The 18,914-nt window shown below is 45.0% G+C and overlaps 1 protein-coding gene across 10 annotated transcripts in view; it reads right to left on the reverse strand.

Annotated features, from left to right (window-relative positions):
• The window catches only part of Tmem150c (transmembrane protein 150C), a 79,384-nt gene extending 60,851 nt beyond the window's left edge, over positions 1-18,533 (reverse strand). The window contains exons 1-2 of one of the 10 annotated variants that reach the window (XM_031336927.1): positions 18,405-18,533; positions 17,820-17,944 (exon numbers count right to left, since the gene is read on the reverse strand). Coding sequence is in view for 1 of the 10 variants with exons in the window: in XM_031336926.1 (XP_031192786.1) it covers positions 17,982-18,034 (53 nt within the window). In the remaining 9 variants the exon portion in view is untranslated. Of the gene's footprint in view, positions 1-17,556; positions 17,681-17,714; positions 17,787-17,819; positions 17,945-17,981; positions 18,229-18,404 lie in introns of those variants that run through there. The other 9 variants (XM_031336929.1, XM_031336928.1, XM_031336926.1 and 6 more) reach the window with 9 other exon arrangements.
• Between the last annotated feature and the right edge of the window lie 381 nt (positions 18,534-18,914).

Genomic DNA, 18,914 nt, shown 5'->3' on the forward strand with positions numbered 1-18,914 from the left:
TACAGTGGAAGATGGGCTGATACGGGGGCCTTACAGTGGAAGATGGGCTGATACGGGGGCCTTACAGTGGAAGATGGGCTGATATGGAGGCCTTACAGTGGAAGATGGGCTGATGTGGGCCTTACAGAGGCGGCTCAGAGCAGAACTGACAATAGTGAGTGCGGTCAGCTGCTTTTCCTTCCGGTGTTAGATGCATCTTAAGTTCCAAGCTCCCCAGAGCTCCCCAGCTGACTCAGGCAGAATCTAATGATTCTGGGATAAGAATCTCCTAATCTGCTCTCACCCCTGGAGGAGAGCAGTTCTGTACCTGTCAAATAAAAACTACAAGGAACCAAGGCCCTGGTTCCACCCTCACCCGCCCCCACCGATGGACCCATCCGGCCCCTCAGGGTTTATCTCTTATCTGTATTCTCTTATAAACAAACTTTCTCCTCCCTCCTCTTTCTTCCTCTTTCCTCCCCTCCCCCAGCCTGCCTGCCTTGCTCCTTTCTTCTCTCTGACTCCTATAAACTATCCTAGAGTTCCAGCCTCTGTCTATTTTAAATTTATTTCATTAATGAGACCTGTAAAAGTGGCCCTGTGCCCCTCCACACACATCCTAGTGACAGAAACAGCATGGAGAATACGTGGACTAGCAGGCATGGCGGGGCATACGTTCAGTCCCAGCACTTAGGCAGAAGCAGGCAGATTTCTGTGAGTTTAAGGCCAGTCTGGTTTAAACTGGTCCACATGAGCTCCAGGCCTTAGAGGGCTATCTAGTGAGCTTGGCTCCTCACCCTGAAAAAGCAGACTGGGACAAATGGTCTAAAATTAATGGGCAGCACCACTCCTAACTCACATCATATGGAAATAGTAGGTGCAATACCGAAAAGAAGTTAAAATTACTTGTTCCAGGTGAAGGACTTCCATCAGCTATACCTTCATCTCGCATCCATAGGTTTAACTAAAAAGCTACTCAATTTGACAAGAGAGCTGGATAAATAAGTTTGACACAAAACAAACACTTAAGAATCAATGGTTATCCTGTATATCGACAATAACAATTACAAGGTGTAATAGAAAAAAAATGAATCTGTTTCCCACATACAGGATGTATCATATGGAAGGCCAACTTTGCTGAAGGACTGGATAATCAGATAAAGGGAGGGGCAGTGAGGAGCTGGGCTTCAGAGGAGCATCTTTCTAATGGGGGTCCAGCAAGTGCTGCTCCCAGCCACAGCTCATGCGTCTCACAGTGCAAATGCCGGGCCTCATCCCAACTTAGGCAATGAGAAGAAATGGAAGGAATGTTTCCAAAAGTGTGTCTTGGGGCAGGTGTGACAGTAAGTCCCTATAGTCACTGCAGTGGGGTGGCTGAGGCAGAAAAATGTGTTGGAAGCCAACCCTGGGCTACAAAGCAATGATTGTCCAAACAACAACAACAACAACAAAAACCCACAAAATCCTGAAAGGAAAAAAACAAAACAAAACAAAACAAAAACAAAAAGCAACAATTTGTCTCAACGCAGCACACCTACTATGCAACGCTTAAGAGTTAAGCTAGCACAGCCTTCTTCACTCAGGTGGTGTGGGGATGGGGGGCTGCCCTCACACATGTTAAATAGAAAGCATATCATAAACTTTGGCAATAAAAACAATGTTGTCCTGCACAGAAAGCAACAACGCAACAGCACAGAAAACATGGCCTCGAGACAAACTCCTCTGTTCAGCTGCAGCAGTTAAAATGCCTTGTGCCGGTCCCACCGTCACCAGGACACTGCTGCACTTCTGCCCAACAAACTGAGAGGGTTTGGGTTGACCAGTCTGAAGCCGTAAGGCAGAGAAGCAATCTCAGAGGGAGGATGCAAGCCAGAGTAAGCAGGGGCTTCACAACTCCAAGTCAGGAAGCGTGCCCCTCAGATGAGAAACTTAGAGACGTCTGCTAGGGATTTCAGTTCAACCTAAGAGATGCAGGCACCAATCCGGACCTGGGTTGCTTCTCAAATGGGCTGCTTTGTAGCGGGTGCCAAAGGGCTGAGGAGTGGGCTTTTATGTATTTAAAATGTTCTAAGATGAAATAGACCCAACCTACAGTAAAGGCTACAACAGTGTTTCTCAGTACAGCCGCTGCTGACACTGTGCTGGCTAGCTCCTCCGCGTGGAGGGCTGATCTGTGCATTGTAAGGATTTTAGCCACACTCCCTCCTTATCTGTTGGTCTTTATTGTATTCCCATCCAGCTATAACAACAGAAGTACCTACTGATACCGCTGAATGTCCCTAAGGCAGGGAAGGCAAAAATCACCTGTCACTGAAAATAGTTGTTTTAAAGGAATCAGTGAGGAATACAGCAATTTTTGGAATAAGGTGGTTGTCCAGTTGATGGGATGTATAACCACCATGGGGATGCCTGAGGAACTTTCTCGATTAGGTAGACTGGATGAGAAAACCCAACTGTAAGTGTGCATCATGATTCCGTAGCATGGAGTCCCAGACTAAATAAAAGGCAGAAAGGTGCTGCACATGAGTGTCCATCTCCCTCATGTTCTGACTGTGGATGCAAAGCGACCATCCCCCGCCCCCCCCCCCCAAGCTCCTACCACTGGCCTTCCCTGCCACGATGGGTGATGGTATTTGTGAACTGAAGCCAAATAAACTCCCGCCTTTAATCTGCTTCTTATCGGGCATTTGATTGTGACAAAGAGAACAGGAGCTAATGCAAGAGAATGATTTAAAACTTAAAACTATAACCTGGCCGGGAAATTTGGTGACATGCTTAGAGAGGTGCTGGCTAAGGAGACATTTCTTCTCTTTCTCTTTTTGAGATTTATTGTGTTTTTATGTGCACGAGTGTTTTGCCTGCAGATATGTACGCGCATTGTGCGTTCATGGTGCTCATGAAGGTCAGGAGGGTAATGGAGCCTTCGGAACTGGAGTTTCAGATGGTAGTCAGCCACTGTGGGTGTTAGGAACCGAACCTGAGTCCTGGGCAAGAGCAACAAGTGTTCTTAATCAGTGAGCTATCTCTCGAGCCCCGTAGAAAGTATTTTCTTAGATTTAAAACCTGGGAAGACATTACAAGTGGATACTGATGGTTTTGACCACATAGACTAGACTTTTGGAAACATTAAAAAGTAAGTGGTAATCTGTGAGAATTGTTATAAACAGCATGAGAGGGAGCAGTGGAGGTGTGGCAGTGTGACAAGGGAACAACCACCACACCAGGGCAAGGGACAAAGAGATGCCAAGGTTCACAGGAAAAGAAACAAACGTCTGCAGTCGCCCACAGGAGTTTTCATTCCTTGCACCTCCCTGTTCTGTCCAAGAGGTAAAGATCATCTTAAAATAGATATTTAATGCAAGAAATAGATATCTTAAAGTAGATATTTACTGTAGGTAAGAGGGGCAATCTATACCACTGATGACTAAGGACAGCCTCTGGTCTAGCCTTTGGAAATAAGCAGCTAATGGGATCAAGAGGCATGAGAAATCTGTCCTCCGATACAAATTTATAGTAGTGCTGAATCTCACAACCACCAAGAAGATAAGTCCATGTCTTAACCCCTAGTTCTCATGAACAGGACTACTTGAAAGCAGCGCCTTTGCAGAGGCAGGTGTTGACAATCTTGAAGTCACCATGGCTTTACAGTGTATGGTTGTCGTCCTTATGAAGAGTGGAAAGGACACAGGCACACAGAGGACAGCCACAGACAGCAGTGACGGTGCCACATGCCAGGGAGGGCAGAAGCTGGCAGAGGCAAGGCAGACGGCTTCCTGGAATCTTTAGAGGGAGCATGAGCCCTTGAGGGGACAGCGACTTAAATCTGAATATCTGGTTCCAGTGTTGTGAGAATAAGCCCCCCCCCAGATGTTTCAAGTTACCCTGTGTGTGGCAATTCACAGAGGCCTCTGGAAACTAATAAAAGGGGTAGGTGGAAAGTTTATACATGTGTGAACGCACACCTGCATTGTTGTGACAGTGAACACTCAGGAAAAACTTGAAGCTGTTAAAAAAAAAAACAACAACAACAGGGCTCAAGGGCTCAAGGGGTCGACAAGATGGCTTAGTGGATAAAGGTGTTTTCTGCTAGGTCTGATGACCTGAGTTCCACTCTGGTGGAAGGAGATAGGTGACTTCTGCAAGCTGTCCTCTCATTCTCTGACACAGTAAATAAGCAAAAATGTAATCTAAACATTTAAAAACTGTAAGGATTAGTTATAAGGAACCCGTAGTATATTATGCAACCATTAAACTATGTCTTGAAGAATAACCTATCTAAAGATACTTACAGTATATAGACATAAAATTCAGGACATAAAAGAATATGTACAATGTGACCCCTAAAGGTAACTGCATGTAATATACATGTTTACTGCTCATATGAGCAACATGGGGAAATTTTACAAATTGGATATAACACGGTATGTCAACCAGACACTAAAATATGCATGCCTCTTGTCCAAATGTTCAGGAGGCTAAGGCAGGAGGATTATCAGGGTTCAGAAGTTCAAAGCCAGCCTGGCAACATAGCTAGATTTAGTCTCCTAACCTCCTCCTGACCTAAAAGAGTTTATCATGAGAAATATAGAGATATTATTGACATAAAGCACTCGTGTGTCAAAGCTGAGGTTCATGGATGTGGAAAGACATTTAATAAAATAAAACATTTAAATAAGGAACATCTAGGGAAGCCAGTGGCAGCTGGGTTTGGGGATCCCCCTTCCTCCCTCTCTATTCGCCAATATTATTCTTTGGTATTAGGAGAGAGCTTTCGCCATAAGCAAAACTAGAGTCAATTAATACTACTGTGTTTACTAACATTGTTCTAGCAAGAGATACAAATAAAGACACACAGAGATAATAACAAAAACAGGGAGACCAGAGAATGAACTAGAATACTACAGAAGTTAATGAGTATTCATAAAAGGGTTAGATAAGGCACAGGAATGTAAATGTCTCAGAATCCTACAGCAATATATATATAATTAACGCATAACAGTAGCCCCCTCCTCCACTATCTGGGCCTATGTGTGGTAAGAACATATGTAAGTAAGGCCACAGGAGGCGGGACTCAGAAAAGTCAATGAAGAGAAGATCTCAGGGAGGTGAGTCTGGAATTGATGTCTCCATCACTCATCTGGAGTACCAGTCTCAAGACAAACCTACACAGGAAATCTCCAACTAAGCCACGCTTAAAATCTTTTTAAACCTACTTAATAATCTTGAAAGTCAGTTCTATTAGGAGATTCATAACTAAGCCCTGCAGTGTCCTCACCTGTTATTTTAATTAGCATCACAAGAGGGAGGAGGCTTCCCTTCATACACTATTGCTGCCATTGTTGAGTTTATTCCTTATCCCTCCTTCCACCTCACTTCCACCAGGGAAAGGCAAGCATTTGCACAGCGTTAGAGTCATTTAAGAGAAATGCCGCTGAAGCTTTCTAATTGACACACGACGCTGAACATATATTATAGATTCATTTATCTAATTTATCGTGTGCATGCATGTGTGCATGCATGTGTGTGAGTGTTTTGTGTGTGTGTGTGTGAGCGTGTGCATATCAGGATGTGCATGTGGAGGTCAGAGGATGACTTTTGGGAGTTGGTTCTCTCAGATCATTGGGTTTGGTGGCCTTTGGCCACTGAGCCATTTCCCCAGCCCTAAACTATATTTTTATGTTGACATAAAGATGAGCTGTTTTCCTTGTTGTCCACTGTCTAACTGCCAAGTAAAAATTGCACATACTTACTTCCTCTTGATGATTTAATATGTGTGTACACTGAGGAGAGGCTACATGAAGCTAATTAGCACACACAACACTTCACATACCACTGTTTCTGCTGAGACCACTTAAAACCCATCTTGTAGCAATATTGAATATCTATTATATTGTTAACATCTTGTCTTCCAGGAGACAGGGTGCCTTGAATTTTAGCTGTCTGACTTTAGGTGGTTTATATCATCACAGGACATTCCAATTCATTTATTTTTGAAGACTAAATTAATGAACCTACCTCACATATTTGCATGTGCATGTAGTCACATAATTTACCTAGCTTTGTGCTCACACACACTAAGAAATTAATAAGTGTGAGTTGCAAGCTTCTAGTTCTTTCTCTGTATAAAGTTTGCCTGCACAGCTAGCCCTCACTTGGAGCAAGCTCATGTTGCCATTAGCCCTCGTGGCCCCATGGCTGTGGACTGAGGTGCTTTCCTAGAGGAGGACATGTTTCCTTCTCCCATATGTCTACACAGCTCTGAGATAATCTACCCCTGATTCGTTAGCCACTATGAGAGAATAGGACAGAGGAAGAGGGAGAAAGGGCATTTAATGATACATGTTCAGTATACTCTGGCAGCGGAATTATATTTCAATATGTCTTAAATTTAATGAAATCTTAGTATTTGAGAGATATGTTAAATTGTCACAGAAAGGTGAATGACAGGACAAATCAGACTAAGTCAGCAAAGAGCCTGCAGTAAACCGCAAATCACTGTCTACAGTCACTGATTCCCACGGAATACATACATGCTCTCCACGTTCTGGCTCTTAATCTTGTAGTCCGGCTATGGGTTGATAGTGAAGAAATGTGTATACACTGGATTGGATAAAGTCTCATGTATTTAAAAGTACAGATATCTAGACACGTTTCTCATAACAAAAACAATAACAGCCTTTGTTCTATATTACTATTTTAAAATTCCATTTAGACTCTCTGTCCCTGTCTCTCTGTCCCTGTCTCTCTGTCTCTGTTTGTCTCTGTCTGTCTCTGTCTCTCTCTCTCTCTTTCTGTGTATGTGTGTGTGTGATATACCTGCATATACTAACAAGCATTACTTTTCTTCAAAGCTGAAATCATTTCCTTTAAAATGTGGTATATTTATACATTGCAGCATTTCTCAGTTTTAAAGAGGTGGAGGTTCTCTCACATGCTGTACTTTAAGACATCACAAAAGTGCAACACACCACTCACAAGTGGAGTGAGATGTACACACTTTTTCATTCCGGTGCTAGGGAGGCTGAGGTAGGAAGACTTGGAGTTCCAAGCCAGAAGGGGCTCCGCATATATTAACATGTTTTCAATGAAAGGGAAAGGTCATTGGCATGGTGAAGTGGCTAAGGCTGCAAACTTACACTAGAGGAAAGCAGAGAGAGAGAGAGAGAGAGAGAGAGAGAGAGAGAGAGAGAGAGAGAGAGAGAGAGACAGACAGACAGACAGAGAGACAGAGAGACAGACAGAGACAGAGAGAGAAACAGAGAGAAACAGAGACAGAGAGAGACAGTAAGAGAGACACACAGACACACAGACAAAATGACTGGAAGAGATAAGTTGTTCAATCAGTTTAGCTTTTCAACTTTGCAAAACAAAGAGTTCTGGAAACAGGATACATAATAATGGTGATAATCCTAACACAATTGGGTTGTAGATTTTAAAGTGACTTAGATGGTAAGATTTATGTGTATTTTTTTATGCTACAATTAAAAATTAAGTAAATAGGGCTGGTGAGATGGCTCATCAGGTTAGGTGCTCGATGCCAAGCTGATGACCTGAGTCTGATTCCCAGGACCCACAGCTGGAAGATGAGACTCTTCAAGTTGTCTTCTAATTTCTACAAGCCCCATGGTGTGCACCCCCAGGCCCCCAGCCCAAAATAAATAGATTTAATACAAAATTTTAAATAAATAAATAAATAAATAAATAAATAAAAACTTGTAAAGGAACTCACTTTTTTCAGTTATTTTGTGTTACTGCGTTCACTTGAGGTATATATATATATATACACTACCAGTATTTCAATGACAATAGAGTACTCCATTGTAGAGATCTATCTGATTAATGACGGAAAAAAAAATCTTTGGATGGACAAAATCTACAAATTTGTGACTAGTGGAGAGGTGTTCATAAAGAAGAAAGAGGTTCAAGGCCACACGAGAGACATGGATGTCAGGAGAGAAGAGGTTCTGGCTCTGGAGTAGCCTGGAGGAGAAGTTGTCATAGAATTTTATCCTGTGATAAACCCATGAGCAAAGCTGCTTGGGGAAGAAAAGGTTTACTTCATCTCTGAGGCCACGCCATCAGGGCAGGAGCTCAGGACAGAGACCTGGAGGCAGGACAGGAAGCGGGATCCCGGGTGGATACTGCTGAGTGCCTTACTCCTCATGGCTCGCTCAGGGCCGCCTACCCAGGGATGGCACTGCCCACAGTGAGCTGGCTCTCCCACATCAATCATTAATGATGGAAGTGCCCTACAGACTTGTCTATGGGTCAGTCTTATAAAGTGATTTTCTCAATTGAGAGTCCCTCTTCCTAAATGACTCTAGCAACTAGAGTCTAGCTTGTGTCAAGCTAACAAAGGGCCAATTGTGTTGGTTAGTTTTAGACCAACTTTCTCTCTTATTTTTTTTAACTTTAAACATGAATCTGTGGTTTTTTTTAATTATTGAAGCAAGTTTTTTTCTGTCTATTTTTCTCTCAAACATCCTGAACAAAGTTTCCCTTCCCTGCATTCCTTCTAGTCCGCCTCCCCCCCAATGCCTACATCTCTCCTCTTAGATTTACTCCTTCTCTGTTTTCCTTTAGAAAAGAGAGGCCTCCCAGGGATATCAACCAAATATGGCATAAAAAAGATGCAATAAGACTAGGTACAAATCTTCATATGAGGGCTGGGCAAGTCAACCCATGGCAGGGAGTGGGGTCCCAAGAGCAGGCAAAGCAGAGACACTCCCATTTCCACTGTTTGGAATCCCACAAAAACACCAAGCTGGCAACTATAACATATATACAGAGGACCTAGCACAGATCCAGGCAGGCTCCGTGACGGCTGCTTCAGTTTCTTTGAGCTGCTGTGAACCCTGCTAAGTGGATCATGGGGCTTGTTCTCCTGGTGTCCTCCACACCCTCAGCTCCCACAATTTCCCACTCCCAATTTGAGCAAATCAAATTGGTACTTGGACACTATGGGGTAAGTGAGCTCTTGTTGCTACGGCAACCCGATAGGAAAATGGCCTAGATCTAACACCATAGATTTGTCAGAGCCTTCCTGATTTAGGATAAGATGGGCTCCACTGGCCTCCCTGTGCTCATTTCTGGCCATTGGCCCAAGGCACACTCTGATGCCCTGAGGGAACACTAAGGCATACAGGCTTCCTTGACTACCCAATGCCGCCTAAACAGCCAGACTTGATGGAATCACATGAGACCCGATGCCGCCTAACCAGCCAAACTTGATGGAATCACAGGAGAGTTTTTTTTTTTTTAAAGTGTGGTGTCTGTAATGCCACACACACGTGATTCCGATTTAACTGTTTGAGGTGCAACTTGATTGTTAACTCCTCAGATGACTTTACCATGCAAACAGGCTAGGAACCTCTTGGGTTGTCTGCAGGGCCTCATGTGGGTGGCGCTGTCCAAGGTAGCAACTCTTCAAGAATTTTATCAGTTCACCATCTACCCATCCCTGTCTCTCTGGACCATTCGGCGGAAGGATGCTGCACCACATAAAGCTGGTAAAATTTAAATTAGTCAAAATTAAAGATCTAGCCCACAACAGGCCTAGTAGTAGATATCATTAATTTGGGGGGCCAAATATTCATTAAGCCAGCTATCCAACTCTTTGACCATAAATAAGCGGTTCAGACAATGCAGAAGAGTGGTTATATGCAGTAAAACTTTGTAGTGTTACTGCTGGCCTTTGTCATTAGATAGTCAAATGCCCTAAGGTAAAACTAACTTGCATAATATAACTTCTAAGCCCAGGGAGACAATGATTTAGTAAGGGGGTGGGGGGAGGGAAACATGGAGCCAGGGACTGAAGCTGAAGAGACTCTTGAGGTTTAAGCTGGGAGTCATGCTAAGACAGCCTGGCCAGCACTATGACAAGAACTCATGTAAAATAGCCAGGGTCTGGAAGTGTAAAGAAGCCACCTCCTTCTGTGGTGACTATAGTCCAAGAAATAAGTCATGTGACATCCATAAGGCTTTGTCTAGCTTTTAGACACCCTACTGGGAAACCATCACCATCTAAAACAATTCTCTTCAATTTTCCATGTGTTAAAAAGGGTTAAAAATCCACATTATTAATAAAAAGAAGGGAATAGGGAGAGAAAGAATTATGCAGAGGGAACAGAAGGAGTTCTCCAGAGGGAATGGGACAACAGCTTGGTCAGTTAGGACTTGAGTTCAGACCCTCCACAGCCATGTAAAAGCCAGGCATGCAGATCTGTAACTTCAGGGCTGGAAGAGTAGATATGACAGGATGTCTACAGCCTACTGCCTAGTAGGACTAATAATCTAAAGGTGAGTGACCCTGTCTCAAAAAATGAAACTGAAGCACAGTTGAAGAAGAGACTTCACATTGGCCTCTGGGTTTTATATGCTTGCATGCAAACACACACTTGCATGCACACACACTTGTGTGTACACACATGCTTGCATGCACACACAATCATACATCCCACATTCTCCCACAAACAGTTATTCTGAACCAGGGGTCATCTTCAAATGCCACTATAGCTAATGAGAAGCCACATTTCTGGACTCTGTTTATGGCTTTGTAAGCAGACACTGGCTTGGTTTAAATGGCTTGATCTTTAAAAAAAAAAATCACAACTTGCCCCTATTGGATCATAACTGGGTCTGCTCTGCAATCCAGTTAATGGAGAAATTTTCTCTTTAGTTCTACAAGCCTAGATATACAATCAAAATTACGGTGTGAAATGGCAACCCATTCCTCTCCATGTAAATCAATTTTTATGCTACATATAAGCTGAAATTAAAAGGGAGAAATACCAATCAAAATGTCACAGGGAAGATAATCGCCTTTTAAAAGACCAATTGCATTAGCCGCTAAAGTTACAAGGATATAAATATGATCCTTGCAGCCACTGTGCTGCCATTGACAAGGATAGCACAGTGCTAGAGTTTTGGCATGGAGGGCATGTGGGAACACACTCATATAAGGCTTTGTGTTTCCGGCTAAATCACTTGGCGAAACTGGGCCTAGACGTTTTAAGATACACTCCTTCTAGAAACCCTAAGAGAGCTGCGTCACAGAGCCCCATTTTAATAGACAAATGCTCCTAAACTCACAGGAAACCAATACTTCCGCTTACCCTGGTTTACAGTGATATCCCCATTTTGCTTCTTCATTTCCTACGTGTAAGTGTTTTGTCCACGTGTACCCCGTGCTTGTGCCTGCCTTGCACAGAGGTCAGAGAGGGTATCAGAACCCAACTGGAGTTACAGATGGTAGTGAGCTTCCACATGGGTGCTGGGAATCAAACCCTGGTCCTCTGCAAGAGCAGCAAGTGCTCTAAACTGCAAAGTCATCTCTCTGGCCCAATGGTCACCACTTCTGTACTATTTAACTCACTTAGGAGCTGGCAGAGGAACACAGTTTGAAGACTCTTATTGACAAGTACAGGCTCGACAGAGTCTAACACCCGTTGTAGCTATAGAAAGCCAGTTTTAACTTATGTTTTAGAACTTCCAAGTAATGCCTTCTAAAACATTTCCTTGTCAGTTAACTCAACAAAGGTATGAAAAAAAAAACAGAACAAATCTAATTAAAATATTTAATTTTGCCATGTGCTTGTAATTTCAGCATATAAAAAGAGGGTCTAGAATTCTGGGTTATCTTTCATATTGATATATAAAGAGTTCAAGGGAAATCTATGAGGAGTGGATCTGGGGAAAGGGGAGATGCTGAAGGAACTGGGAGGTGTGGATGGAGAGGAAACTGCAGTCAGGATGTAGTGTAGAGATATGAATAATATATATACACATACATACATATATATGTATATATGCATATCCACATACATGTACATGTACTCAGATTATGCTATGATGAGACTTTTTGAAAAACATACAAAAAGCTTCTTAAAAATAATATTCAATGAGGGGTTGCAGAGACAGCTTGGTCTCCCACATGTTTACTGAAAAGGAGGCTGTATTTCCAAGCTCTGTTTGGAGAAATTTATATCTACAGTCAGTTGGTTATCAAGATCACTCATTATGAACGCTTCAGTGTGAGACAATGCCATTTCAACAACAGGCTTATTTCCTCTACTGCCATAGTTAAGCATGATTATTCCTTAGGCATTGTCTACACAGCTTTCAGTGTTTTTGTTCAAAGACATTTCTTCAAGCCTCTTTCTATTCCATAGGCAAAGTCTATCACTGCCCACAGAGACAGACAATTCTGGAGCCTTGAACAGAGTCTGAATATTTTATGGATTTTTTAGTATGTTACACGCAGCTCTGGACTTTTAATAGAAGGAAATTTAACATGACAGCATGCTTAGGCCTCTCCTACCCAGCAAGGTCTCCGAATAAGTGATCACTTGCACTTAGCCTGGTCTTTAAGGAAAACTGGAGTCTGCTTCTAGATTACAGTAGGGGCGTGGGGAGAAGGCTTTCCAGTTTTGACTTTAAGACCTCCTAAGACACTGACTTTCACTTGTGCTTATTTATATTAAACAATGTTTTTTTTTTTTTTTCCCAGATGTGGTGCTAGGGGTAAATGCAGGGCCTCGCTAACACTAGGTAAGCCTCTACCACTGGGCTAGCCTCCGTTCTCTGTATTAGGAAATGTGAAGAGGCGTTCACAGGTAAGACACACACAGGTGAATTGTACGCAGCAGGGGGCAGGGGGCAGTTAGAGATGAAGACTTGGGGATAGAGTGTTTCTCATTTGCTCGCTGCAAACCGGGATGCAGAAGTTAGGCCGTGTAGGCAGGAAAGGAAACAATTCTGGGGATGTGACTGCAGTCAACCTCCAGGATGTGGGTTCAGGTACCAGGCTGCTTCATGAAGGGCATCAACCTCACAAAGGAAGAGCATCAACCTCACGAAGAGAGCACTGGCTGGCAGCGAGCTCTCTGCAGCCTACAACTCCCCTCTCACCTTCAGGCTCAGTTTCATACAGAAAATCACTGCTGTTAGCTTACATGTGCACAAGGGCATTGGTGCGTCGTGTCTACGAGTGCCACTGGTCTGCATATGCCCATGGGTGTGTGTGACTATTGAATATGGGGCATAGGGTGATTGAACTTGCGGTGTCTCCAGACTGATTGCTTTCTCTACCAAATAAGATAGATGTAGGTATTATGGGGAAACAGAACTCCCCCATCAAGGGAAAACCAGGATAACTCACATGGGGCACTTGGTGTGGAGTAATTGTTAAGCACTAGTTACTGCTAGAGACTACATATGTCTTCCATCAGTGTTTCTCAGAGGGGTCCCCAGGGGACCTTTTGCAGGTAGGACTTCCAATTTGAACCAGGACACACACAAACACCGCAATGACTGCAGGCAATGAACACACGTACACTGTGGTGCACAGATGAACTAGGCTGTGCAGAAAAGATTAAAACCCAGAGGTCCCATGTCGCCAGCACTCAGATCGCTTCTGTCCGCTTCCTTGTGGCCTAGTCATTATTATACATTGAGGGAACAAAAACTTTCATCGAGGACGATGCACAGACAGTTTTATGGTTCTGTTATAGATGAGGATGACCCTCATCTATAAATTGACTTTAAGATCCAAGGCAAGCAGTTTGAAAAACACTGTGATATATAAAAACACTAACAATGTTTTTTTTTTTTTTTTGTAATTAAAGCTAAATAGACATGTTACTTTATTTTAGAGGGTACTGGAATTATGTGGAGCATTCATTAAATTTATTTAAGCATCCCCATCACTTAATGGGATAATCATGAGAAAGTGGCCTGTCTAGACTGTTAATACTTTCAAGGCACAAATACCTCAGGGCTGTTTTAACCTAACTCTAATATATCTCAACATACTCAATAATTTCTAAATAACTGACTGAAGGGTAGTGACTTCCCAGAGCCTGGGAACCTCTAGAAACTTCAGTTCTCCCTGCGGAGAGGATCTTAGGTTTCTGGGCTGGGTGAGGGTCACTCATTCAAGAAAGGTGAGAGGCAATATCTTGTAAAATCTAATTAAAAGTGCGCTGTCCCCCGAAACGCAATAACGGTTTTAACCAAAGCAAGTTAATTTAAAAATGGAAGCTATCCAGTAGAAGCTTACTCAAATTCCACTTCACGAAAAAGGATAGTAGGCGGTGTTTAAGTGAGTGTGGTAAACCCTACGGGCGGTGTGGAGCAATGGAGGGGGCCGGGTGTCTAGACTGAAGCTCCAGAGAAAGAAAGGGACACAAAGGGATGTAGAGCAGACTTCAGCCCTTAGCTGTCTCAGAGGCAACTCAGTGTGAGAAGAAGGATACAGGCAGGCACTGCCATAAGCCCTCCTCCCTTTCTCTAAAGATCTCCTCTTTGGCTTGAAAACTTACCAAGTGCAGAAGTCAGCTTAGGATGACTGATGAGCTACATTGAACACAAGAGCACATAATGCTCCTTTGTGAGCGCCCACCCAAACACGCTGCCCAACAACTTGGACCGATGACTATGTTTGTGAGTGGCAGAGACAGAAAGGTAAAAAGCCAACTGTGTTTAGAGTAGACAAGAACTCTAGCATAAACGCATGTGCTCTTTTATAAAACACGATTCCTGAGTTAAATCTTAATTCCTGGCAGTATAATAGGCAAACTTCTACTTTGTCTTAATTAAGGGATAATTGCCATCAAATGTATCCCTATCAGAAATGAGTGGTGGGAATTCAGAGGTGCACCACCCAATGAGGTAGCCACTATCTCTGTGCGGCAATTTAAGTTAATTAAAGTTATACAAAATTTAAAATCTGTTCCACAATTGTACTGGCCACTTTTCAACAGCCTCATGTTAACATTTATGGTTATTATATAAGGCAGATTTATAGACCAGTCCCATTATTGTAGAAAGTGATACTTGGTAGTACTGAGCTACCAGAGTATGTGTGTGTGTGTGTGTATGAAAACTGTTTATTTCTTATTTGGTAGAAGAGCTCCCTCCATTCCTTACCTAACCTGCTAGATCTGGCTTGATTCAGAACAACATGGGTCTGGGTGTGTCAGTGAGTACCAAAGCTTTTTATTATCTCCCATCATTCCAACTGCCCAGTCTGAAATCCCTCTCATTAAGACTTTCCACTCTGGGCGAGGCTCAGCCTATAAAGTGCTTGGCATGTAGACGTTAGGACCCGAGTTTGGACCCTCTATTACCCATGTTCAATGCTGAGCATGGTGTTGGGTGCCTATAATCCCAGCCTTTGGTAGGAAGGGAGGCAGGAAGACCTCTTGAAACTCCTTGGCCTGGCCAACCTGACTGAATCAAGGAGTTCCAAGTTCGCTGAGAACTTAAAAAATAAAGGTGGAGAGAGATGCAGGAAAGACGTGCAGTGCTGACCTCAGGCCTCCACACACGCATGCATGTGCACACATGTGTACACCACACGCATACATACCCAACATGCATAGTGGCACAGTAACAATAGGCTCCTGGGCCTGGCAAGGCTAACCTTGTTACTGCTGAGTCCTGAGTCTGACACTACAGGCTCCTTCCAGAAGATGAAGACTGGCAGATAAAACCTTATCTTCTCTGTATCCTTTGGCTTAATTGGCCCTTGAAATGATCCCGGAGGGCCAGATTACAGTGATGCATAGGACTAAGACCGTGGGGCCAGCTACTGTTCCCTCCCTTGGGGCTCCAGATTGCCTGCTCATCTGGCTATGGACCACAGAGGTGCTGGCCATAGGGAAACCGAGATACAGTGCCTTTGCTCTCGACAGCCAAAAGCGTGCAACTGAACACAGAAGTCCTGCAAGATGACTGTGAGCAAGGTGACAGCAGGCTGTAACAAAGGCCAACAGACAGCATTGCTATACTCATGAAAAAACGATGACCCTCTAAAGTGATCTACCTCCCTCACAAAGCACTGGACAAGAAACACGGATTAAGAAATCGCTGTCAAGATATTATAATGTAAATTTAAATAAACCAAACAGACTTTATTCAGCTAACCTGCAGATCACAATAAGCACACATTTTTTTTCCCAAACCGTTCATGTTTGACCAGTGTCATAACAACTGTCAATTATTACTAATGCTACCAAATCTCCCTTGCCCTTTTACTACAACCAGTTTGTCAGCTTCCAACTTGGGAGGCTTGCAAAAACATTTAAGTAATTTGTACATCAAGGGCAAACCATTAAAATTCCCATGCTTATGCCAAGAAAATTAAATTCACACTTCTAGTTCATTAAGAGATGACAGTTGGTGTGCACGCCTTTAATCCCAGTACTCAGAGGCAGAGGCAGGTGGATCTCTGTGAGTTCCAGGCCAGCCTGGGCTATACAGCAAGTTCCAGGACAACCAGAACTACATAAGAGAGACCTTGTCTCAGGTTGGTCAGTAGTGGGGTGGGCGAGGGAGGGAGAGAGACAGAGAGGGAGGGGGAGGGGAGCAGAGGGAGAGGGAGAAGGAGGGAGGGAGGCAGAGAGTGGGAGAGAGAGCTCATGCACAGCTATGGTTACTTTGGAAGCAGGGTTCTCTCCAGGATGTGTATAAGAAAAAGTTAGGTATCTGATGCAAGTTGAGACTGTAAAATTATTCACTTTGCATTTATTATGTATATGCACCTAACGGTCTACCCTCAAAATGGGACATTTTACGTGGGTCAACTTACTAACTGCTATCATGAACTTCATATATTCACATTCGCCTACCCTTTTTATTAACTGCAGCCCAGAATGTAGTTACAGTCGTGCATTATTAAAATCTGTCTTCAATTCAAGCAGAGAATTGAAGAAGCAGAAACTAATATTGCCCTTTCGGTTGTGTTACTGTAATAGATCTAAGTGCTTTATTCTGTCTTGCTTTTTAACACATCAGTGCATTTCGGTTCCCTATCAGGACCATGTATGTAGGAGGTCAGCCTGGGACCGCCCAAGGGGGGTTGGCTGGCTTCATTCACTTGGGCTCTGTTCTCACATTGGCAATCGCCACCCTGGCTCAGCCCTGAAAGACCTGGTCGGAAAAACCAAAAGACCAGCAAAGTGCTTAGGGTATAATAAAGTGCCATGGGGTTAGGGGTGGACAGAGAGGGATGAATTAGGGTTGGGGGTGGGGCGGGAGGAACATGAATTTCAACTGGGAAACCCCTTATTCCCTCTTAGATTCATTTAAGGCGGGGGGGGGAAACCACTCAGCGAAGGCTCTCTCCGGAACCCAAGGATGCCGACTTTTGAAAATTATTATGACCGTGGATAACCAGAGCGCCTCGTGCACCGCGACCTGTACCGCCCCCGCACCCCTTCCCCCCGGGTTCAGCCCGAAATCCCGGATCCTTCTCAGGAATGCGCGCCCATCAGGGTGGGCGCGGGGCTGCGCGCAGGTCACTGCAAGTTAGTGCCCGGGGCCGGCGGACTCGGCTCCGCCGCTCCTCCCCGGACCCCACCCGCGGCGGTGGGACACCTGTCACCGGGCGCGGCGGGGGCCGCTGGCAACACTGCGACGGCGGGGAGCGGGACGGGCGCGCCGCGGAGCCGCACCGCCCGCCTCGGGCTCGGGGCTGGGGAGGCACCGCCGCGCCCCGGGTGGGGTCCCCGCGGGGTCGGGAACGGGGCGAGCCGGGCATCCGGGGCCAGGGGCGGAGGAGGGCGCCGAGCCTACCTGCTCCGGGCGGCGGTGGCGGCTCGCGGGCCGTGACCTGCGGCGGCAGCGGCGGCGGCGGCGGTGGCAGTCGCGGTGGGGAGGGCGCTTCCTTCAGGAAGGGGTGGGATCTGCCCGCCCGCCCCCTCCCGCCGCAGCGCGGCCCGTCCCCGACTTACTCCGGAGTCCCCGTCCCGGGGCTTCGGGTGTACCGCGGAGTCCCGAGGTCCCGGCTTGTACCTCCTCCCCACACCCCACCCCCCCGCCCTCCCCTGATCCCTCACCGTCACCCGGGGCTGCGGCTGCGGGCGGACGGTCCAATCGCCTCCTTCCTAAGACAAGGTGGACGCGTTTGCCTGGCGCTCCTCACCCAACAAAAGGCAGGACGGAATCCGGGATCCTCCGCCTGCTGGTTATTTATTCCTGACCTGTTGTAACCTTCTTACCGGCTTCCTTCTGTCCACACACCTAGGGCTTTGCCACCGCAGCTAAAATTCATTTTCAGGCCCACTAGCCCAGCGTAGTTCTCCGCCACCCGCTGCCCTCCCGTGGTTTTCTTTCATCTTACTGGACAGACACAGGGCTAACTTTGACCCTGATAATGGACCGAGGACTTCAAGGCCGCTCCCCTACAGCCAACTTGCTCATTTCCCGTGTGTGTGTGTGTGTGTGTGTGTGAAAGAGAGAGAGAGAGAGAGAGAGAGAGAGAGAGAGAGAGAGAGAGAGAGAGAGAGAGAGAGAGAGTCGTCATAAAACACTACTCAGCATTTCAGTAGCACCCCCACCCCGACCCCAACTTTTGTCACTGCACTGACCCCTAAGCAGCATAGCCCATTGTCATATTAATCTTAGATTCTTGATTAACTTACTTAACTGGCCTGCTATGCGTGGTAGGCTCACCCGGATCAATCCACCACACCAGTCTATTTAAAACTGTTGCCTCTCAAAGCACAAGTCTCTAAGCTCCCTCCTCAATTCAACCTGTACAAAAATCTCTGCCACTGGCTTCTAGAGTGCTCCGTTCTTCATAGTGCTTGTAAGTATCCACGCATGCGTTGATTTCTGGCCACTGTTTTGTTCTGACTACTGGACTGTTCGATTCTTGAGGTCTTACGACTTTCTGTTTACCGCATATTAAGGAATGGGACTATTATTTATTCAATTAAGTTAATTCAAAAGTTAATTCTGGTATAGAGTCCCCTGAAAGCACATGCTGAATGGTAAGGGACTTTTCTGAAGAGAGTTAACTATGTTTTTTTCAGACTCTCCAGGTGGCCCAGCTTGAACCCTCAGGTCTGATGATTATACTCCTACTCTTTGTCCCCTTATGGGGTGCCTGCACTGGCCTTTAAGACTGCATTTGAACCATGAGCTAATCG

The sequence above is a fragment of the Mastomys coucha genome, unplaced genomic scaffold (assembly GCF_008632895.1).
Source record: "Mastomys coucha isolate ucsf_1 unplaced genomic scaffold, UCSF_Mcou_1 pScaffold22, whole genome shotgun sequence".
Taxonomy (NCBI): Eukaryota; Metazoa; Chordata; class Mammalia; order Rodentia; family Muridae; genus Mastomys; species Mastomys coucha.